At 45.7% G+C, this 24,788-nt stretch overlaps 1 protein-coding gene across 3 annotated transcripts in view; it reads left to right on the plus strand.

Moving 5' to 3' along the window:
* The window catches only part of LOC110523300 (netrin-G2), a 126,889-nt gene extending 106,076 nt beyond the window's left edge, over positions 1-20,813 (plus strand). For all 3 annotated transcript variants that reach the window (XM_036976911.1, XM_036976909.1, XM_036976910.1), the window contains 3 exons: positions 16,922-17,089; positions 17,995-18,129; positions 19,354-20,813. In XM_036976911.1, coding sequence (XP_036832806.1) covers positions 16,922-17,089; positions 17,995-18,129; positions 19,354-19,574 — 524 coding nt within the window. In that variant the 3' untranslated portion in view covers positions 19,575-20,813. The remainder of the gene's footprint in view (positions 1-16,921; positions 17,090-17,994; positions 18,130-19,353) is intronic.
* Positions 20,814-24,788: the final 3,975 nt, after the last annotated feature.

Here is a 24,788-nt window from a genome sequence, read left to right on the forward strand (position 1 = left end):
ATGTACAAACAGACTCCATCATGTACAAACAGACTCCATCATGTACAAACAGACTCCATCATGTACAACCAGACTCCATCATGTACAAACAGACTCCATCTTGTACAAACAGACTCCATCATGTACAACCAGACTCCATCTTGTACAACCAGACTCCATCATGTACAAACAGACTCCATCATGTACAAACAGACTCCATCATGTACAAACAGACTCCATCATGTACAAACAGACTCCATCATGTACAAACAGACTCCATCATGTACAACCAGACTCCATCATGTACAAACAGACTCCATGTACAAACAGACTCCATCATGTACAAACAGACTCCATGTACAAACAGACTCCATCATGTACAAACAGACTCCATGTACAACCAGACTCCATGTACAACCAGACTCCCTCTTGTACAACCAGACTCCATCTTGTACAAACAGACTCCATCATGTACAAACAGACTCCATCATGTACAAACAGACTCCATCATGTACAAACAGACTCCATCATGTACAAACAGACTCCATCATGTACAAACAGACTCCATGTACAAACAGACTCCATCTTGTACAAACAGACTCCATCATGTACAACCAGACTCCATCATGTACAAACAGACTCCATCATGTACAAACAGACTCCATCATGTACAAACAGACTCCATCATGTACAAACAGACTCCATGTACAAACAGACTCCATCATGTACAAACAGACTCCATGTACAAACAGACTCCATCTTGTACAAACAGACTCCATCATGTACAAACAGACTCCATCATGTACAAACAGACTCCATGTACAAACAGACTCCATCATGTACAAACAGACTCCATGTACAAACAGACTCCATCTTGTACAAACAGACTCCATCATGTACAAACAGACTCCATCATGTACAAACAGACTCCATCATGTACAAACAGACTCCATCTTGTACAAACAGACTCCATCATGTACAAACAGACTCCATCATGTACAAACAGACTCCATCATGTACAAACAGACTCCATCTTGTACAAACAGACTCCATCATGTACAAACAGACTCCATCTTGTACAAACAGACTCCATCATGTACAAACAGACTCCATCATGTTCAAACAGACTCCATCTTGTACAAACAGACTCCATCTTGTACAAACAGACTCCATCTTGTACAAACAGACTCCATCTTGTACAAACAGACTCCATCATGTACAAACAGACTCCATCATGTACAAACAGACTCCATCATGTACAAACAGACTCCATCATGTACAAACAGACTCCATCATGTACAAACAGACTCCACGTACAAACAGACTCCATCTTGTACAAACAGACTCCATCATGTACAAACAGACTCCATCATGTACAAACAGACTCCATCTTGTACAAACAGACTCCATAATGTACAAACAGACTCCATCATGTACAAACAGACTCCATCATGTACAAACAGACTCCATCATGTACAAACAGACTCCATCATGTACAACCAGACTCCATCATGTACAAACAGACTCCATCATGTACAAACAGACTCCATGTACAAACAGACTCCATCTTGTACAAACAGACCCTTCAACAGATTTAGAGAATGGCCAGTAGAATTCAACATAAACATGAGCATGTATTAAAACCCAGCCAATCACATGGTTATAAAGTAGTCCGTAGGAGGTCAAAAGTTCAAGTAACCATCCTGTCACTCATCTGGGTGTCATTAGGTGTTCTGGGAACAGTCTCTCAATCCCTCCCTGAATCACAATATCATCATTAGCGTTGTGCAAATGGCTGTCTAGAGCCACGGTAACAAATGACAGGGACACCCAGACTGACAGGTGGCATTACGTGTTATTGTGATAATTTATCTTGCCTACATTAACCCAAACAAGTGACAAATTGTCTCATTATTCACAAATGTGTTTATGTGACAGGAAAGACACAAAATACAGAGGACGTGGTGGGTAAGAGTGTGTGTTTTTGTATGTGTGCATATATGTACGTGTGCTCGCGCATAAGTGTGTCATGTGACTACATAATAATAAATTCATCTGTGCTGTCACGAACCGGCTCGTAGCCCGTAACAAAAAGGGAGGCAACACAGAGATCAAGGAATAACAAAAATATATTTATTAACCAAAGTAAACTATATACAATTAACAATGATGTGTGTAGTAAGCAGTGTGAGTGGTTGTGTGCATAGATGGTGGTAATGAGGGGTGTTGAGGTGCCAAAATAAACATGCAACAAAATGTCACAAACAAAAATACAGGTTTGTCTGCATGGAGAGAGTCTCCTCAATGAATGAGGGAAAGATGTATTTATCCCTGGGACACACCCGAGCATCCCTCCCGGCTCCACCTACCGCCATACTATTAAGGAAAACAGGAGCCAATAGAAAGAATTTGGCAGACAGAGGGGGAGGGTCGTCACAGTGCAGACAGACAGGACAGTCAGTTCATCAGTGCAGACAGACAGGCACGTCAGTTCATTTGTGCAGACAGACAGGCACATCAGTTCATTTGTGCAGACAGACAGGCACATCAGTTCATTTGTGCAGACAGACAGGCACATCAGTTCATTTGTGCAGACAGACAGGCACATCAGTTCATTTGTGCAGACAGACAGGCACATCAGTTCATTTGTGCAGACAGACAGGCACGTGTCATCACCAGATTATTTAATTATCCAGATCACTGTTTTTATTCTCTCTGTCACAGTCAGGGTCAATTCCATTTAAATTCCAGTCAATTCAGGAAGTACACTGACATTCCAATTCATTTTAATGAATTAATACATCCCTCATTACCTTGAACATGCTCTCTCTCCTCAAGAGCCCCTCCTTCCGACCAAGGACCCAACAGACTCCCCCCATTACAGACCCCGAACACCCCCCCCATCACCTACACCTATAGAGCAGGAGGAACTTACAACATCCATCATTACCACAGAGGCAACACCCCCTACAACATCCCCTCAGCCTATCACAGAGGAATCCACACCCCATCCACCAATCGCGGAGGAGCTCACGTCACCTGCCCTGACTGAGAGCCCTCCCCCCACTACAACCCCTTCCCCAACGGACCTGCCTGAGCCAATGGATGTAGAGAGAGAAGAAGGTAAGCCAGACCCATAGAGTAGCAGTTTAGAATAGAGTAGATCTATAGCATTGAATCTAGATCTAGAAATCTTCCTGATTTATTTGAAAGATTCCTGTGGTGTGGCTTCATAGAAAGATAATCTATTCCCTGGCACAAAAAGGGCTATTTAAAAAATAAAGAGGAAGTATGTTATATTGCACAATGATCACATCTGAAGTCAGAGCTGCTCATTCAATTTAGATAATGACACTGAAACCCAGTTAATGTGGGCTAGCGTGAGAGAGAGGGTGAGAGAGAGAGCTCGAGGAAGGCGAAAGAGAGGGTGGAGAGAGGGGCTAGAGAGGGGGAGAGAGCTAGCTAGAGTGAGAGAGCTAGAGTGAGAGAGCTAGAGTGAGAGAGCTAGACTGAGAGAGCGCATTGGCAGTCGTAATAAAGGCCTTGGTTCACAGTCGTAATAAAGGCCTTGGTTCACAGTCGTAATAAAGGCCCTGGTTCACATTCGTAATAAAGGCCCTGGTTCACAGTCGTAATAAAGGCCTTGGTTCACAGTCGTAATAAAGGCCCTGGTTCACATTCGTAATAAAGGCCCTGGTTCACATTCGTAACAAAGGCCCTGGTTCACAGTCGTAATAAAGGCCCTGGTTCACAGTCGTAATAAAGGCCCTGGTTCACAGTCGTAATAAAGGCCCTGGTTCACAGTCGTAATAAAGGCCCTGGTTCACATTCGTAATAAAGGCCCTGGTTCACAGTCGTAATAAAGGCCCTGGTTCACAGTCGTAATAAAGGCCCTGGTTCACAGTTGTAATAAAGGCCCTGGTTCACAGTCGTAATAAAGGCCCTGGTTCACGGTTCAGAGACACTGGGTCCCTGGGGAGTCACTGGGAGAGAGAGAGAGAAGTCCGAAACAAACCACATAGAGAATGGTTTAAAGCTCATAGAGAGGGCTTGGACTTGATCAGACTTGCTTTCAACAGACAAAGTCATGGGTCTACAGTCACAATTTGCTTAATATTCGACAATTAATCATTTCACTTTCTCCTTCACGTTAAACACTAGGTGGACTGTGCATAGACTTTGGGAACCTCCAACTCTACGGCATCCATATTAGGAAGTCATCAAATGTCACAACTTCCTGATATGCTGTATTACACTTGTATGATTTATGTCAAGGTGTTTTGGTGGCTGGAATGGCAGGCTGACAGGCACTGTGAACATGATTCTGTAGGGAGGCAGCCTGCTGTTTTAGTGTTGGGAGTCAGGAAGCTCTAGAGGGTGAAGTGTCAAACTGCTGCCAGTGACCAGAGCAGATGATTTGAAAGCTCCATCACTGTCCTGCTCTGCTAAGCCGTCCCCTGAACACACACACACACGTGCGCACATGCACAAACACGCACAAACACACTCCCACGTGCACAGTCGTAATACCCACACACACTCTTGCAGATCTAACCCCAGTTCCCTGTGCATGTCTGTGTGTGTGTTTGTGTCAGACAGTACGAGTTGGGCTGACGAGCTGATAGAGATTAATACCAGTAGGACGGTGAAACGCTCTTTCCCCCAAGGCAGCGTGGGTAACTGAGATTAAATGCATTTATGCTTTCTGTTGTGTAAGATCACCAGGTGTAACAGCAGTGTCCCTGAGAGCACCCCCACTTCATACAAAGAATGTGTTGGTGTGCGGCCCATACAGAGGATGTGTTGGTGTGCACCCTATACAGAGGATGTGTTGGTGTGCGGCCCATACAGAGGATGTGTTGGTGTGCACCCCATACAGAGGATGTGTTGGTGTGCACCCTATACAGAGGATGTGTTGGTGTGCACCCTATACAGAGGATGTGTTGGTGTGCGGCCCATACAGAGGATGTGTTGGTGTGCACCCCATACAGAGGATGTGTTGGTGTGCAGCCCATACAGAGGATGTGTTGGTGTGTGCCCCATACAGAGAATGTGTTGGTGTGTGCCCCATACAGAGAATGTGTTGGTGTGTGCACCCCATACAGAGGATGTGTTGGTGTGTGTACCCCATACAGAGGATGTGTTGGTGTGTGCACCCCATACAGAGGATGTGTTGGTGTGTGTACCCCATACAGAGGATGTGTTGGTGTGTGCCCCATACAGAGGATGTGTTGGTGTGTGCCCCCCATACAGAGGATGTGTTGGTGTGTGCACCCCATACAGAGGATGTGTTGGTGTGTGCACCCCATACAGAGGATGTGTTGGTGTGTGTACCCCATACAGAGGATGTGTTGGTGTGTGTACCCCATACAGAGGATGTGTTGGTGTGTGCACCCCATACAGAGGATGTGTTGGTGTGTGCACCCCATACAGAGGATGTGTTGGTGTGTGCACCCCATACAGAGGATGTGTTGGTGTGTGCCCCCCATACAGAGGATGTGTTGGTGTGTGCCCCCCATACAGAGGATGTGTTGGTGTGTGCCCCCCATACAGAGGATGTGTTGGTGTGTGCCCCCCATACAGAGGATGTGTTGGTGTGTGCCCCCCATACAGAGGATGTGTTGGTGTGTGCCCCCCATACAGAGGATGTGTTGGTGTGTGCCCCCCATACAGAGGATGTGTTGGTGTGTGCCCCCCATACAGAGGATGTGTTGGTGTGTGCCCCCCATACAGAGGATGTGTTGGTGTGTGCCCCCCATACAGAGGATGTGTTGGTGTGTGCCCCCCATACAGAGGATGTGTTGGTGTGTGCCCCCCATACAGAGGATGTGTTGGTGTGTGCCCCCCATACAGAGGATGTGTTGGTGTGTGCCCCCCATACAGAGGATGTGTTGGTGTGTGCCCCCCATACAGAGGATGTGTTGGTGTGTGTACCCCATACAGAGGATGTGTTGGTGTGTGTACCCCATACAGAGGATGTGTTGGTGTGTGTACCCCATACAGAGGATGTGTTGGTGTGTGTACCCCATACAGAGGATGTGTTGGTGTGTGTACCCCATACAGAGGATGTGTTGGTGTGTGTACCCCATACAGAGGATGTGTTGGTGTGTGTACCCCATACAGAGGATGTGTTGGTGTGTGTACCCCATACAGAGGATGTGTTGGTGTGTGTACCCCATACAGAGGATGTGTTGGTGTGTGTACCCCATACAGAGGATGTGTTGGTGTGTGTACCTCATACAGAGGATGTGTTGGTGTGTACCCCATACAGAGGATATGTTGGTGTGTGCCCCATACAGAGGATGTGTTGGTGTGTACCCCATACAGAGGATGTGTTGGTGTGTGCGTGCATTGTGTGTACAGGCAAATGCAGCTTCCCTGTGTATGTGAGCGCATGTGTGAGGGGGTGTCAGCTATCTACTTATTCTGAAAATGGGTCAGGGGGGCGAGAGTCAGACATTAATGGTGGTGGGAGGGTAACGTTGATGAAACATGATGGCTGGGGGGGGGTTGGGAACTGCTGCCAGCGTTCCCTCCCTATGGGGCTCAGCAGCACAATCTGTACTGGGATCAGTCGGCGTGGAGGGGGCACTGGCTTGGGGGAATCCGCAGGGACTGTGTTAGCTACACACTAGCTCACAGGGTAAGCTCCTTCGAGAGGAATAGAGGGCTCTTGTATGTCTCTGCCAAATAAAAAAACATTGTATAGATCTCTACTATCTCTATGGTAGGCTGTCACACCACGCCCCTGTTGATAGAGAATACTTCTGGATCACTTGGATCCATGCAAAGAAACGGAACGATTATGCAGAATAGATTTTATGGAACCCATACACCCAGTAGGGGGAGTGCTGCAGAATCAATACCTTGTCATTGATTGGTCAATAGCCTGGCCATCTTAAATGTAGCCCGGTCATCTTAAATGTAGCCAGGTCATCTTAAATGTAGCCCGGTCATCTTAAATGTAGCCCGGTCATCTTAAATGTAGCCTGGTCATCTTAAATGTAGCCCGGTCATCTTAAATGTAGCCTGGTCATCTTAAATGTAGCCTGGTCATCTTAAATGTAGCCTGGTCATCTTAAATGTAGCCTGGTCATCTTAAATGTAGCCTGGTCATCTTAAATGTAGCCCGGTCATCTTAAATGTAGCCCGGTCATCTTAAATGTAGCCCGGTCATCTTAAATGTAGCCCGGTCATCTTAAATGTAGCCTGGTCATCTTAAATGTAGCCCGGTCATCTTAAATGTAGCCCGGTCATCTTAAATGTAGCCCGGTCATCTTAAATGTATAATTTAAAGGAGAAAGTTTCCCATGTACAACTCTTTCCCCAACTTCCCTTGGCTGATTAGTAATTCCTTGTTTGGAGGTACTTGTTAGAGAGCTCTTTGAAACTTTCTGGCTGTTTGCAATAATGATCCATTTCCTCCTTTTGGAGGTTGCAATGCTTTTTGTTCAGCTGCTAATAGTGAAGAGGCAGGAGATGCAGGAGAGACTGAGATGCCCTTTGAAGAAGAGGGGGAGGAAGGAGAGGTGAAGGAGAAAGAGACTGAAAAAGGTATAACTTGTGTATTGTAGCCTCAGTAGTATGTGTAGTAGTTCTAGTATGTGGGTACTGTAGTTCTGTGGTACTTTGCATTGTGTAGAGAGACATGCATATCGGACTGTAAAAGACTACATCGCTCAATGTTCACAGTCACCTCCAAACCCGCTGAAGCAGAGGACAATGCGAAGAGCAAAACTACATCTAAGACAGAACGAGAAAGAGGGCGTGGAGGAGAAAGAGGGCGTGGAGGAGAAAGAGGGAGTGGAGGAGAAAGAGGGAGTGGAGGAGAAAGAGGGCGTGGAGGAGAAAGAGGGCGTGGAGGAGAAAGAGGGCGTGGAGGAGAAAGAGGGAGTGGAGGAGAAAGAGGGAGTGGAGGAGAAAGAGGGAGTGGAGGAGTGGAGGAGAAGAGGGAGTGGAGGAGAAAGAGGGGGTGGAGGAGAAAGAGGGGGTGGAGGAGAAAGAGGGAGTGGGGGAGAAAGAGGGAGTGGGGGAGAAAGAGGGAGTGGAGGAGAAAGAGGGAGTGGAGGAGAAAGAGGGGGTGGAGGAGAAAGAGGGGGTGGAGGAGAAAGAGGGGGTGGAGGAGAAAGAGGGGGTGGAGGAGAAAGAGGGAGTGGAGGAGAAAGAGGGCGTGGAGGAGAAAGAGGGCGTGGAGGAGAAAGAGGGAGTGGAGGAGAAAGAGGGAGTGGAGGAGAAAGAGGGAGTGGAGGAGTGGAGGAGAAGAGGGAGTGGAGGAGAAAGAGGGGGTGGAGGAGAAGAGGGAGTGGAGGAGAAAGAGGGAGTGGGGGAGAAAGAGGGAGTGGAGGAGAAAGAGGGGGTGGAGGAGAAAGAGGGAGTGGAGGAGAAAGAGAGAGTGGAGGAGAAAGAGGGAGTGGAGGAGAAAGAGGGAGTGGAGGAGAAAGAGGGGGTGGAGGAGAAGAGGGAGTGGAGGAGAAAGAGGGAGTGGAGGAGAAAGAGGTAGTGGAGGAGTGGAGGAGAAGAGGGAGTGGAGGAGAAGAGGGAGTGGAGGAGAAAGAGGGAGTGGAGGAGAAAGAGGGAGTGGAGGAGAAAGAGGGGGTGGAGGAGAAAGAGGGGGTGGAGGAGAAAGAGGGAGTGGAGGAGAAAGAGGGAGTGGAGGAGAAAGAGGGAGTGGAGGAGAAGAGGGAGTGGAGGAGAAAGAGGGAGTGGAGGAGAAAGAGGGAGTGGAGGAGAAAGAGGGGGTGGAGGAGAAGAGGGAGTGGAGGAGAAAGAGGGAGTGGAGGAGAAAGAGGGAGTGGAGGAGTGGAGGAGAAGAGGGAGTGGAGGAGAAGAGGGAGTGGAGGAGAAAGAGGGAGTGGAGGAGAAAGAGGGGGTGGAGGAGAAAGAGGGGGTGGAGGAGAAAGAGGGGGTGGAGGAGAAAGAGGGAGTGGAGGAGAAAGAGGGAGTGGAGGAGAAAGAGGGAGTGGAGGAGAAGAGGGAGTGGAGGAGAAAGAGGGAGTGGAGGAGAAAGAGGGAGTGGAGGAGAAGAGGGAGTGGAGGAGAAGAGGGAGTGGAGGAGAAAGAGGGAGTGGAGGAGAAAGAGGGAGTGGAGGAGAAAGAGGGAGTGGAGGAGAAAGAGGGAGTGGAGGAGAAAGAGGGAGTGGAGGAGAAAGAGGGAGTGGAGGAGAAAGAGGGAGTGGAGGAGAAAGAGGGTGTGGAGGAGAAAGAGGGTGTGGAGGAGAAAGAGGGTGTGGAGGAGAAAGAGGGATTGGAGGAGAAAGAGGGAGTGGAGGAGAAAGAGGGAGTGGAGGAGAAAGAGGGAGTGGAGGAGAAAGAGGGAGTGGAGGAGAAAGAGGGAGTGGAGGAGAAGAGGGAGTGGAGGAGAAAGAGGGAGTGGAGGAGAAAGAGGGAGTGGAGGAGAAAGAGGGAGTGGAGGAGAAAGAGGGTGTGGAGGAGAAAGAGGGTGTGGAGGAGAAAGAGGGATTGGAGGAGAAAGAGGGAGTGGAGGAGAAAGAGGGAGTGGAGGAGAAAGAGGGAGTGGAGGAGAAGAGGGAGTGGAGGAGAAGAGGGAGTGGAGGAGAAAGAAGGAGTGGAGGAGAAAGAAAGAGTGGAGGAGAAAGAGGTAGTGGAGGAGTGGAGGAGAAGAGGGAGTGGAGGAGAAAGAGGGAGTGGAGGAGAAAGAGGGGGTGGAGGAGAAAGAGAGAGTGGAGGAGAAAGAGGGAGTGGAGGAGAAAGAGGGAGTGGAGGAGAAGAGGGAGTGGAGGAGAAAGAGGGAGTGGAGGAGAAAGAGGGAGTGGAGGATAAGAGGGAGTGGAGGAGAAAGAGGGAGTGGAGGAGAAAGAGAAAAAGTACAGGCCTAATCGTTGTGCATTGAATTTAGAGTGTAATGGAACATTCACGTGTAGAAGTCTACTTGTTGCCATGATGTTGTGAACAGACAGAGTAATACACATTACTCACCAACTTTCAGGTACAGAAAAGAAAATCGATGATAGATGAGGTCTGTCAAGAGCCTGCTATTGTCATGATTCATATTAGCATGCCATTAGTTAATTGAGCCGTGACTATGATGAAGTAGCCATATGATGTGCAGTCCCCTTGGTCCCACTCTGATGGTAAAAAAAAATGTTTCACTGGTACTCGCACACAGCCTCCTCAAAACCTGAAGCAGAGAACTCTGGGAAAAGCGAGAAGCCCTCTAGGAAAGTGGAGCGGATGGAGGAAAAGAACGAGAAGACAACAGAGAAGGAGAGATATAAAGGTTATAGCTTTCTAGCTGTGTAAAGTCATTTGAGAAAGTGGGAAAAACAATATTCTCTTTCTAGCGTGACCTGTAGATTCTAGCTCATATGGGGGGGGCAAGGCGAAGTGAACAAATTGTGATGTGTCTGTTTTTTGGACCCTTTCTGACATTCACAGTTCCCCCCCAACCTGAGGAAGAGGGCCCTGGAGAGAGTGAGGGATTGAGAGAAAGGGAAGCAGTGGTGGAGAAAGAGAAGGAGATTGAGGCAGAAGGTATCTGTCATTGTGTAGGATTTCAATGGACTTCATTAGTTAGTAGTTTTATAACTCATTGTGTTGCTATGAACTAGACTGGACTAGTACAATAGTAGGTACAATAGTATAATGGATGGATGAATAGATGAATGAATGAAAAGAGGATGAACGAAGGAACAAACAAAAACACTAATGAACAAACAAACAAATGATGTGACCTGTCAGTGCTCACAGTCTCTCCTACTCCTGAAGTAGAGGAGACAGGAAAACCTTCTGAGAAAGAAGGAGAGCAAGAGGGGAAAGAGGAGGACACAGAAAGCAACCCTGAAGGTATCTTCCCTAGATGAGTTGTACATGTATGGAGCTAGTGTGTAGTGCTAGTGAATGTATGAGTTGGTATAGACCAGTGCATAGGTGTGTATAGTTCAAAAGCAAATACAAGTTGGCGTACAGTAGATTCTCCTTCAGACATGACCAGTCAATGTGTAGAGCTGTTGATCAGTCGAAGCCTGTCGAAGTTGGAGCTACTGGGAACAGTCAGACAGCACTAATCAACCTGTAGAGCAATAGATTTCAGATCTCTCACTCTTCCTCTGTGGTGATCCAGAGGAAGTTCCCATACCCCCTGAATGGGAAATCTGGGGTCAGGAGACCTTAGAGCCCCCTGGGAGAGAGGAGAAGAAGAAGAAAAAGTGGGAGGAGGAAGAGAGTGAAGAGGAGGGAGAGTTTGCAAAAAAGAAAGGTAGAACTCAAGTACTGTACATTGGCTAGTGTGTAGTGTACATACCATGTAGGCTAGGATCCGGTAGACTCCACCTCTCCCAAGCCATATCCTTAATACTGTATAACTAGGTGATGACCAACCCATAAAGATGAAACTAGCTGGTTTAGAACTGCCCTCAAGCAAGATGTCTGACAAACTGTTTCATTGCAGGACATTGGGGCTCTGCTCCATAACATCACCCTTTCTAGATGTATATCTGTATGGACCTACCTCTCCATACAATGCATTTGGAAAGGATTCAGACCCCTTCACTTTTTCCACATTTTGTTACGTTACAGCCTTATTCTATAATGGATTCAATTGTTTTTTTCCCTCATCAATCTAACACAATACCCCCTAATTACAAAGAAAAAACAGATTTTTAACTCAGTACTTTTTTGAAGCACCTTGGGCTGTGATTACAGCCTCAGGTCTTCTTGGGTATGATGCTACAAGCTTGGCACACCTGTATTTGGGGAGTTTCTCCCGTTCTTCTCTGCAGATCCTCTCAAGGAGTGTCGCTGCACAGCTGTTTTCAGGTCTCTCCAGAGATGTTCGATCGAGTTCAAGTCCGGGATCTGGCAGGGCCACTCAAGGACATTCAGAGACTTGTCCCGAAGCCACTCCTGCGTTGTCTTGGCTGTGTGCTTAGGGTCGTTGTCCTGTTGGAAGGTGAACCTTCATGTGCCTTTTACTGAGGAGTTCCTTCTGGAATGTTCTCCCATCTCCACAGAGAAACTCTGGAGCTTTGTCAGAGTGACCATTGGGTTCTTGGTCACCTCCCTGACCAAGGCCCTTCTCCCCCGATTGCTCTGTTTGGCCGGGCGGCCAGCTCTAGGAAGGGTCTTGGTTGTTCCAAACTTCTTCCATTTAGGAATGATGGAGGCCACTGTTCATGGGGACCTTCAATGCTGCAGACATTTTTTGTCACCTTTTCCCAGATCTATGCCTCGACACAATCCTGTCTCGGAGCTCTACGATCAATTCCTTCGACCTCATGGCTTGGTTGTTTCTCTGACATGCACTGTCAACTGTGGGACCTTATATAGACGGGTGTGATCGTTTCCAAATCATGTCCAATAAATAGAATTTACCACAGGTGGACCCCAATCAAGATGTAGAAACATCTCGATGATGAACAGAAACAGGATGCACTGGAGCTCAATTTCGAGTCTCATAGCAAAGGGACTGAATACTTAAATATTTATGTAAATAAGGTACATCTGTTTTTTTTATTTTTAACAAATTAGCAAAAACCTTTTTTCGTTTTGTCATTATGGGGTATTGTGTGTAGATTGACTCAGGTTGGATCCAGGAAACCCATCTAAAACAAAGATTCGTTCATCTCCTAAAGGGATTCTCAAGCTCTTGATCTCAGGAGGAGAGCCTGAGGCCAGACAGTTGTATGGGATCATATACGATGATTTCAAAGGTAAGACACTGAACAAGAATAGCTAGCAGGGGAGTGACTGAGGATGTTTACAGGACACTGGAGCACCATGGAATCCTCTTTTGTAGGCTTACCATCAGTGGTGCTAGTGGAGTAGCTAGCATTGAGTTGAGTTAGTGAAGAGTTAGTAGAGTGTTATTGAGTCAGTAGAGTTAGTAGAGTGGTTTTGAGTTAGTTGAGTAGCATTGAGTCACTAGACTCAGTTGAATAGCATTGAGTCAGTAGAGCTAGTTGAATAGCATTGAGTCAGTAGAGCTAGTTGAATAGCATTGAGTCAGTAGAGTTAGTTGAATAGCATTGAGTCAGTAGAGTTAGTTCGAGTGGCATGGAGTCAGTAGTAGAGTAGTATCGAAGAAAACAGTTTTTGGTCTCTGTCTGAATGACCAGATTGGTGTCAAAAACTGTGGAAAGATTCCATCTCTCTGCATGTTTCAGTTCTTCCTTCTCTGACTGTGTCATTTCTTATCATCATGTTGGTATTGTTTGGCTCACAAGGTAAGCATCAAGATGTCCTAGTTACTGTCACTATCTTGTCATTGCTATCATTGCTATCCCTGTCCAACACCTCTCTTGTGTCAGATATCATTTCGTCCCCCAGATTTAACAACTGTCCAGGAATATAGGCCTACGAAACCTTCAAAATAACAGTATCTCCCCTTGTTACTATTTTCTTTTACAGCCTTCCATAAATAAAGTCCCATCTTGACTTTGCATATATTTGTGGAACTATGTCCCGGTGCTCTCTCTCTCTGCCATCTGTGGAACTATGTCCCGGTGCTCTCTCTCTCTGCCGTCTGTGGAACTATGTCCCAGTGCTCTCTCTCTCTGCCGTCTGTGGAACTATGTCCCAGTGCTCTCTCTCTCTGCCATCTGTGGAACTATGTCCCGGTGCTCTCTCTCTCTACCGTCTGTGGAACTATGTCCCGGTGCTCTCTCTCTCTGCCGTCTGTGGAACTATGTCCCGGTGCTCTCTCTCTCTGCCGTCTGTGGAACTATGTCCCGGTGCTCTCTCTCTCTGCCGTCTGTGGAACTATGTCCCGGTGCTCTCTCTCTCTGCCGTCTGTGGAACTATGTCCCGGTGCTCTCTCTCTGCCGTCTGTGGAGTAATTGGGCAGTTATATATAATTACCGTGTAACGTTTCTCCCCTAACCTTTGTTTTATAGCTGAGAGAAGCATTTTATGTGTGTGTGTGTGCCTGTGTGTGTGTGTGTGTGTGCCTGTGTGTGTGTGTGTGTGTATTTTATGTGACTCTTCTCACCGGCGGTTCTCCCCTCTCAAAACAGCCCATAAATATTTCAGCGGCGTCATCAACCAAACAATAATAAAATAATAATTTGACGGCTGATTAAACAGCTAAACTTAGACTTTTTAATGTGCATTTAAATGTGTATTTGCATAAACATGCTTAGTAAACTCCTCTTTAGAGGACAGCGATGCCTCGTAGCGCACACACACACACACGTTGCAGCCGACTTCTGAAGCTTAATAAAAGCTTAATTATGTACAAACCTCACCAAAGAATATCACAGGAAGGATTCACTCACTCACACACACACACTTTGGTTGGGGACGCGCTACATTGAGATTTGGTCTGTAAATACATTAATAAAACCAGGTGATTATGACATGGGTTTTTAGCTTCCTGGTTTACCATATTAAATTCAACTTAGTTGAAGGAAGTCACCCTGTGGACTGCACAGATTGAGGAATATAGAACAGACAGTATCATATGTACAAGCAGGTATAGCTTCTGTTCCAAATGGCACCCTATACCCTACAGTCCTATGAGCCCTGGTCAAAAGTAGTCCACTACATAGGGAATAGGGTGCCATTTGGGATGCAGTATAGACACTATATAAGCATCAGATCGATAGAGAATAGATGAAGACCTACTGTATAATGGGAGGTAGAAGTTGTGTCAGGAATGAGGATCTTCTTACACCAGGCCTCTAATCTTCCCTGCATTAAAACACAAACAAATCCCTGACCACAACACACACACGGCCAGCATACACACACACACACACACACGTGTGCATGTTTGCACAAAACAGGCACAAATATACACAGGCATAACACAAACAGGCAAACACACAGGACAACCTCCCCACGAAATACACACACACACACACACACACACACACACACACACACACACACACACACACACCAGTATAGACTGGTGGGGGGGGGGAGTTATCTGAAGTTATCTGAAGTCTGTCTTTAACAAGTTGTGAGTCAGACACTAAGATAATGAATCGATGAGGATGCCTTTTGACTCGCAGATGGACAAACGCAGGGCACGATATTTGCAGCGTTCCCAAATCATTCATACACCTAAAGCTACTGTAACTGTTTCTTACAATAAGGGCCACGACGACTGGATGTGATTTCAAACAATTCTGGTGGTCCAGAGACCGTTTCTCAATGGGATCATTCTCTAGCGTTCTTTGGTCCTAACCATCCTCTAACATCTCCAACCTACTGTATGCCATGTCTCCACCATACCACAACCATCTCTATGGCTCATTATGTAATAATACTGTCCATTCATTTAGTGAAGTCAGCATACAAACCAATACGCTACAACACATGCAATACAGAAAACCCTAGAAACTTCATTCCCCCAGTCTCTGTGGCCTGCTGTCTGGCCATGTACTGAACCTACATCTGTCCTATGTCCCACTGTTCATCACCACAACTCTCCTCTCTGTTCCCAGACTGCGAGTGCTACGACCACTAACTATCCTCTCTGTTCCCAGACTGTGAGTGCTACGGCCACTAACTATCCTCTCTGTTCCCAGACTGTGAGTGCTACGGCCACTAACTCTCCTCTCTGTTCCCAGACTGTGAGTGCTACGACCACTAACTATCCTCTCTGTTCCCAGACTGTGAGTGCTACGGCCACTAACTATCCTCTCTGTTCCCAGACTGTGAGTGCTACGACCACTAACTCTCCTCTCTGTTCCCAGACTGTGAGTGCTACGACCACTCTAACTATCCTCTCTGTTCCCAGACTGTGAGTGCTACGTCCACTAACTCTCCTCTCTGTTCCCAGACTGTGAGTGCTACGACCACTCTAACTATCCTCTCTGTTCCCAGACTGTGAGTGCTACGACCACTAACTCTCCTCTCTGTTCCCAGACTGTGAGTGCTACGACCACTAACTATCCTCTCTGTTCCCAGACTGAGTGCTACGACCACTAACTATCCTCTCTGTTCCCAGACTGTGAGTGCTACGGCCACTAACTGTCCTCTCTGTTCCCAGACTGTGAGTGCTACGACCACTAACTCTCCTCTCTGTTCCCAGACTGTGAGTGCTACGACCACTCTAACTATCCTCTCTGTTCCCAGACTGTGAGTGCTACGACCACTCTAACTATCCTCTCTGTTCCCAGACTGGACTGTGAGTGCTACGGCCACTAACTCTCCTCTCTGTTCCCAGACTGGACTGTGAGTGCTACGACCACTCTAACTCTCCTCTCTGTTCCCAGACTGGACTGTGAGTGCTACGGCCACTAACTCTCCTCTCTGTTCCCAGACTGTGAGTGCTACGGCCACTCTAACTATCCTCTCTGTTCCCAGACTGTGAGTGCTACGACCACTAACTCTCCTCTCTGTTCCCAGACTGTGAGTGCTACGACCACTAACTATCCTCTCTGTTCCCAGACTGTGAGTGCTACGGCCACTAACTACCCTCTCTGTTCCCAGACTGGACTGTGAGTGCTACGGCCACTAACTCTCCTCTCTGTTCCCAGACTGTGAGTGCTACGACCACTCTAACTATCCTCTCTGTTCCCAGACTGGACTGTGAGTGCTACGGCCACTAACTCTCCTCTCTGTTCCCAGACTGGACTGTGAGTGCTACGACCACTCTAACTACCCTCTCTGTTCCCAGACTGGACTGTGAGTGCTACGGCCACTAACTCTCCTCTCTGTTCCCAGACTGTGAGTGCTACGACCACTCTAACTACCCTCTCTGTTCCCAGACTGGACTGTGAGTGCTATGGCCACTAACTCTCCTCTCTGTTCCCAGACTGTGAGTGCTACGACCACTCTAACTACCCTCTCTGTTCCCAGACTGGACTGTGAGTGCTACGGCCACTAACTCTCCTCTCTGTTCCCAGACTGTGAGTGCTACGGCCACTCTAACTATCCTCTCTGTTCCCAGACTGTGAGTGCTACGACCACTAACTCTCCTCTCTGTTCCCAGACTGTGAGTGCTACGACCACTAACTCTCCTCTCTGTTCCCAGACTGTGAGTGCTACGGCCACTCTAACCGCTGCAGCTACATAGACTACCTGAACATCGTGACGTGCGTCAGCTGCAAGCACAATACCAGAGGACAGAACTGCCAACACTGCAGACTGGGATACTTCAGAAACGCGTCCGCCGAACTAGACGACGAGGGTGTCTGCATCGGTCAGTCACAATGTGTGTGTGTGTGTGTGTATTTATTGCAGAATAATCATTAGGCATTGTGTGTTACACAAACAGTACGAAATGTTGATCCACCAAGACGTCATTGATCAGAAATACAGTTTAGAGATCAGCATCTCCAAACAAACTGCCAAAAAAAACTGCTAAACAGATAGACAGTAAAAACACTGACTCACTGTGATCAGACTATTATTCCTCCTGGATTCTCTGTGGAGCTGAATGTAGATCAGACTATTAATCCTCCTGGATTCTCTGTGGAGCTGAATGTAGATCAGACTATTATTACTCCTGGATGCTCTGTGGAGCTGAATGTAGATCAGACTATTAATCCTCCTGGATTCTCTGTGGAGCTGAATGTAGATCAGACTATTATTACTCCTGGATGCTCTGTGGAGCTGACTAGTGTTGATGTAGTCCATCTGCAGGTGAGAGGTGGGGGGCTGGAGGAGGGTAGCAGGAGGGTGGGAAGAAGGTAGGAGGAGAGCTGGAGGAGGGTAGAAGGGGGGCACAAGGAAAGTCGGGAGGATAACTGTCACAGTGGGGGCAGGTCCAGGCCTTGGAGTCAGCACAAATGAGGGCCCCCTTAGCTCACCTGCCAGGCTACTGGCACACAGAGACTGGCATTGAATCAATACAGGAGAGAGAGTTTTACACATGCACACATACACCAAATTAACTTAAAAATAAATATATTTTCTAACATGCCTTCCTCGCTCCCTCCCTCCATCTCTTTCGCCATTCCTCTCTCCCTATCCCCCTCTATCCCCCTCTATCTCTATCCCCCTCTCCCTCTATCCCCCTCCCCCTCTCCCTCTATCCCCCTCTTCCTCCATCCCCCTCTACCCCTCTATCCCCCTCTCCCCCCCTCTATCCCCCTCGATCCCCAGAGTGTAACTGTAACCAGATGGGTTCTGTCCATGACCGGTGTAATGGAACAGGCTTCTGCCAGTGTAAAGACGGCGCTACGGGGCCCAAGTGTGATGACTGTTTCCCTGGGTACTACTGGAAACAAGGCTGTTACTGTGAGTATACAGGGGGAGGGGGAGATATGCACTTGGCTGTGTGTGTGGGGGGGGGGGGGGGGGGGGGGGAAGATAGTGTGTGTATGTATGTGGGGGGGGGGGGGGGGGGGGGGGTGTAACACCTTAACCCTCCTTCCCCCTATCATATCCCATAGAGTCAGGGCCAGTCTCAAACACATACAGCCCCAGCCTCCTTTTCTCTCTGAGGCTGGCTTTGGAATCCCTCCTTACTGCAGTTTGTTAGTTAGCCAATTGGGTCAATCAGTAGAGCACAGTGGATCCCATATTAGATTAAGGTGAGAGAGTAAAAAGGTTTTCGGTAACATAAACATGCATGATACACAGAGAGCTCCAGAACATAAAAGCTTTGAGCATACTTTTGTCATCATGCCCTACAAATCTTCACAGGTCTTTACATCACACCCCCGCACATGCACACACATGATGCATGCACACACGCTGTGACACACACACACACACACACACACACACACACTCTCTCTTGTAAACACACACTGTGTGTTTTAGGCCAAATATCTTGTACAGTATAAAAACTACCTGCATGTTATTTCCCACCCCTTTTTCATTCAGCCTATGATTTACAGACAACTAAGAAATGTATAAGAGACTTCTGAACAAAAATAGAGACATTACTCTGATTCAGAGAAAGTGCCTGCTCCAAAAGAACAGGGAAAAAGATGTCAGAAAAGGTAGGTGTTATTCGTTGCTGAGCTCGAGGCTAGGATAATTCATATTTTCTTATTTCTTCCCCCCCTCTCTCTATCGATATACTTTCATTGCTCCCTTCATCTCTCTTCCCCATCTTGTTATTTCTGTGGCAATACTCCTCTTCTCATCTTCCCCCGATCTCTCTCTCCTATTTTACTCCTCTCTTTATTCTCTTTGCTCTTTACTCCCCCATCCTCCTTTTATCTTACATGGAACCTTGTTGTTTTGCCACTATATCTCCCTCTCTTTCCTGTATCCCTTCAATCACCTTCCTCAACCTCTCTCGCTTTCATCCTCTTCTCTCTCTCTACCTCATCTACACCTTCTCTCCCTCCATCCTCACCGTCTCAATCCCTTCAATCACCTTCAACCTCCTCTCTCGCTTTCATCCTCTTCTCTCCCTCATCTACACCTACTCTACCTCCATCCTCACCGTCTCGATCACTTCATTCACCTCTTTCTGCTTCTCCCTCCCCTTCTCTCTCTCTCTCACAGCCAACGTGTGTGACGAAGAACTGCTCCTATGTCAGAACGGCGGGACGTGCTCCCAGAACCAGAAGTGTATCTGTCCCCCAGAGTTTAAGGGCATGCTGTGCCAACAGTCACGCTGCGAGGGGGACAAGGCCTGCAACACAGCCTGTACCCCCCACCTCCTCGCCCCCCTACTGCTCTGTGTCCTGCTACCCCACCTTCTGGCCACTTTAACTGCACACTGAGTCACCTGCTGCCCCCTCAAACACAGGGGGAACTGTTGTGTGTGTGGATCCTTAGAGGAGGTTAGGTTGGGAAAGGTCTGCAAATACACACCCACCCACACACACACACCTCACTGACTCGGGGAACGTGTGAGAGTAAAACAAGAGAATGACTTCAGAGAGAACAGAGGAAGGTGGAGGAAAATCATACAACCAAACCCCCCGTCTCTCTCCCTTTAATCTTGAGCTGGAGGAATCTCGATTTCATACCAAAAAGCATAATTATTATTAAACGAGCAAACGACTGTTCGTTTAACACTTTAAATCACTACTGTTCACTATGAAGAAAAGGGAGGAATTGCTGATGTAACACAAGTACATTTCCTTTGTCTTAATTCATTGAATTAATGTGCCCCTCTTCTCGAGACCCTGCACTTACTGCTCCAGACAGACAGACGGGGAGTGTGTTTGGCTAGACTTGGGGAGGGCTGGGCTGGGAGCAGATTTGCTGCTGAGGTCTATGTAGAATATACTGTAAACCAGGTTTCACATCTTCGACTCAAAATTACAGACTTGTTTTCACCTTTGACATTTTTTTTATTTCATCTTCTTCAGTTGTTATTGTATGTTATGTGCCCACCGACAGACGCTGAGATTATACATCATTATTACAATATCCAGAGGGTTATCAATATTAAGATTTTAGTCACTATAATGGTTGTTATAGGAATGAGTCGCCACAGTTTAGCAAGATTTTATCTTCACACAGTATTCAGGAGTAAAACAGAATTTAAACTTATCAGTCTGAAAGAAGAGAAAAAAAGAAAAGTATCAATATAATATGACATTATTTGAATAGTTTTGTAGAGATTATTTTTGTTTGAAGTTATAATAATAAATGAACTATTCCAGATGAGCATTTTATTACACTGTAAACTTCACAGTAAATGTGTGCTATTTGTTTTTACTTGTACATTCTTTCAAGAGAACAAATGTGTCACGACCAAAACGGTCAGTTGGAACTACTCCAGTGGAAGTGTCTAGGTTGCAGAAAAGTACAAAAAGATGACCTCATTTATTGGTAGGGGAGTGGGGTAAGTTGAGCCACCCCTTACTTCTAGGAAACCGTACACAAAATGAATCATGTGACCAAATATCTAGAAAGAGGGCATCATTTCATAGAGTCTGTGAAGGAAACATCCACATGGAAAAAATGGTAAGTAAGTTAAGTAAAATAAAAAATAGATTGTCTCAAAGTCAGATGAATGTGTTTCATGATGCTTGTGTCTAAACAAAAGTAGATCGTTTTACGATTGTTTTGTACATCAGTTGGGTTCTCTTCAAGCTACAAAATGAGGTGCTAAACTTAGCATGAAAGTGCATCCTTGTAGCTGTGTGGGCTAATACAGTCAGAATGTTTGCCTTGGGGTAAGTTGAGCCAATGGCCACCAATGACTACATTTGGTCAGTGTTTGGGATGCACCGATATGACATTTTTGGCCGATACCGATATTTTCCTTGCCAAAGAACTTGACACCGATAACCAATTTAAAACATTTGAGTCATTTTAAGCATTGTAGTAGTTAAATAGTTGAAACACACACACCAAAAAGTTATTTTGTTGGCATTTACATATGTTCCCATTACCAGTAAAACATAAACAAAACCTATTTCACTTACTTGCTGTGCTGTTTCATTGTTCAGTCGTTTCATTCACAACCAAGATTATCATATTTTTCGTGGCATCATTACATCATGTTATGTAGGTATAGGCACGTCAGCTTTGACATCGGCGCTAAATTAATACCATCCGATTCCGAGCTCACCGATATATTGTGCATCCCTAATGAGTTTTATGCATAGTAGTTTTGCAATGTGTCATGCATATTAACTTTTTGTTACAGTGCATCAGGCCCTCTGTATGCAAAAGTAAAACAAGCAGGGGTTTAGCCACCCTTGAGGTTCTTGAGAGAGCAGCCAATGTAGTGACATAAGAGAATAAGTCCCCTTGAGCAGCAGCAGCAAGGGATGACAAAATAGACGGAATGACACTGAAGAGGCACAATGACAAAAAATAAAACTAACATGTGAAGGAGAGGATAGAGTAGCAGAGGCACACGAGGTCTTATCTGATGACATGGAGTCTGAGCTTGATGAACATGTCAATCATTTCAGACTGATTTCATGGGCTTAGTAGCCTCAAAATGCAGAGACCTTGCACACTGAAACAACATACTTGTCCCAGACAACTGGTCAAGAAATGGAACGGTAAGTGATTTTGAACAGAGATCTATATCCGAATGTAGCCCTACATTTAAGATATATGATATAGCACACCTGCATTCCATGAATTAAACTTTGACCTACCAGCACCATGCCCCGATGTCACAGGACATCACACACTTACCCCCGAGGCGGATCCATGCTAAACTTACCCCATACCCGAATTCTGATTATTTCCAGGGATACACAACATCCTGAAATACACTACATGACCAAAAGTATGTGGATACCTAGTCGTTGAACATCTCATTCTAAAACCATGGGCATTAATATGGAGTTGGTCCCCCCTTTGCTGCTATAACATCCTCCACTCTTCCTGGGAAGGCTTTCCACGAGATGTTGGAACATTACTGCAGGTGAGAAATTCATGACTGTTTGATTTACAAGTATCTAGAATGACCTCCCAGACATATTCAGACAGAAAACATAGGGCTAATGAATAAGACATGTGTAAGCAGAATAAAGGCTGAGCTCAGGTGAATGGACAGAGCTGGATAAACAAAGAGTTAACCATTGGACATGTAAAAACAGAACGGAAGCAGAATCCATAAGAGAGTGCACAGACTGGGTCAATAACCACTAGAAATGTAAAAACAGAACGGAAGCAGAATCTATAAGAGTGTACAGACTGGGTCAATAACCACTAGAAATGTAAAAACAGAACGGAAGCAGAATCCATAAGAGAGAGTACAGACTGGGTCAATAACCACTAGAAATGTAAAAACAGAACGGAAGCAGAATCCATAAGAGAGAGTACAGACTGGGTCAATAACCACTAGAAATGTAAAAACAGAACGGAAGCAGAATCCATAAGAGAGTGTACAGACTGGGTCAATAACCACTAGAAATGTAAAAACAGAACGGAAGCAGAATCTATAAGAGTGTACAGACTGGGTCAATAACCACTAGAAATGTAAAAACAGAACGGAAGCAGAATCCATAAGAGAGAGTACAGACTGGGTCAATAACCACTAGAAATGTAAAAACAGAACGGAAGCAGAATCCATAAGAGAGTGTACAGACTGGGTCAATAACCACTAGAAATGTAAAAACAGAACGGAAGCAGAATCTATAAGAGTGTACAGACTGGGTCAATAACCACTAGAAATGTAAAAACAGAACGGAAGCAGAATCCATAAGAGAGTGTACAGACTGGGTCAATAACCACTAGAAATGTAAAAACAGAACGGAAGCAGAATCCATAAGAGAGTGTACAGACTGGGTCAATAACCACTAGAAATGTAAAAACAGAACGGAAGCAGAATCTATAAGAGTGTACAGACTGGGTCAATAACCACTAGAAATGTAAAAACAGAACGGAAGCAGAATCTATAAGAGTGTACAGACTGGGTCAATAACCACTAGAAATGTAAAAACAGAACGGAAGCAGAATCCATAAGAGAGTGTACAGACTGGGTCAATAACCACTAGAAATGTAAAAACAGAACGGAAGCAGAATCTATAAGAGTGTACAGACTGGGTCAATAACCACTAGAAATGTAAAAACAGAACGGAAGCAGAATCTATAAGAGTGTACAGACTGGGTCAATAACCACTAGAAATGTAAAAACAGAACGGAAGCAGAATCTATAAGAGTGTACAGACTGAGTCAATAACCACTAGAAATGTAAAAAACAGAACGGAAGCAGAATCCATAAGAGAGTGTACAGACTGGGTCAATAACCACTAGAAATGTAAAAACAGAACAGAAGCAGAATCTATAAGAGTGTACAGACTGGGTCAATAACCACTAGAAATGTAAAAACAGAACGGAAGCAGAATCTATAAGAGTGTACAGACTGAGTCAATAACCACTAGAAATGTAAAAAACAGAACGGAAGCAGAATCCATAAGAGAGTGTACAGACTGGGTCAATAACCACTAGAAATGTAAAAACAGAACGGAAGCAGAATCCATAAGAGTGTACAGACTGGGTCAATAACCACTAGAAATGTAAAAACAGAACGGAAGCAGAATCTATAAGAGTGTACAGACTGGGTCAATAACCACTAGAAATGTAAAAACAGAACAGAAGCAGAATCTATAAGAGAGTGTACAGACTGGGTCAATAACCACTAGAAATGTAAAAACAGAACGGAAGCAGAATCCATAAGAGAGTGTACAGACTGGGTCAATAACCACTAGAAATGTAAAAACAGAACGGAAGCAGAATCTATAAGAGTGTACAGACTGGGTCAATAACCACTAGAAATGTAAAAACAGAACGGAAGCAGAATCTATAAGAGTGTACAGACTGGGTCAATAACCACTAGAAATGTAAAAAACAGAACGGAAGCAGAATCCATAAGAGAGTGTACAGACTGGGTCAATAACCACTAGAAATGTAAAAACAGAACGGAAGCAGAATCTATAAGAGTGTACAGACTGGGTCAATAACCACTAGAAATGTAAAAACAGAACGGAAGCAGAATCTATAAGAGTGTACAGACTGGGTCAATAACCACTAGAAATGTAAAAACAGAACGGAAGCAGAATCCATAAGAGAGTGTACAGACTGGGTCAATAACCACTAGAAATGTAAAAAACAGAACGGAAGCAGAATCCATAAGAGAGTGTACAGACTGGGTCAATAACCACTAGAAATGTAAAAACAGAACAGAAGCAGAATCTATAAGAGTGTACAGACTGGGTCAATAACCACTAGAAATGTAAAAACAGAACGGAAGCAGAATCCATAAGAGTGTACAGACTGGGTCAATAACCACTAGAAATGTAAAAACAGAACGGAAGCAGAATCCATAAGAGAGTGTACAGACTGGGTCAATAACCACTAGAAATGTAAAAACAGAACGGAAGCAGAATCCATAAGAGAGTGTACAGACTGGGTCAATAACCACTAGAAATGTAAAAACAGAACGGAAGCAGAATCTATAAGAGTGTACAGACTGGGTCAATAACCACTAGAAATGTAAAAACAGAACGGAAGCAGAA

Source organism: Oncorhynchus mykiss, chromosome 5, assembly GCF_013265735.2.
Source record: "Oncorhynchus mykiss isolate Arlee chromosome 5, USDA_OmykA_1.1, whole genome shotgun sequence".
Classification (NCBI taxonomy): domain Eukaryota; kingdom Metazoa; phylum Chordata; class Actinopteri; order Salmoniformes; family Salmonidae; genus Oncorhynchus; species Oncorhynchus mykiss.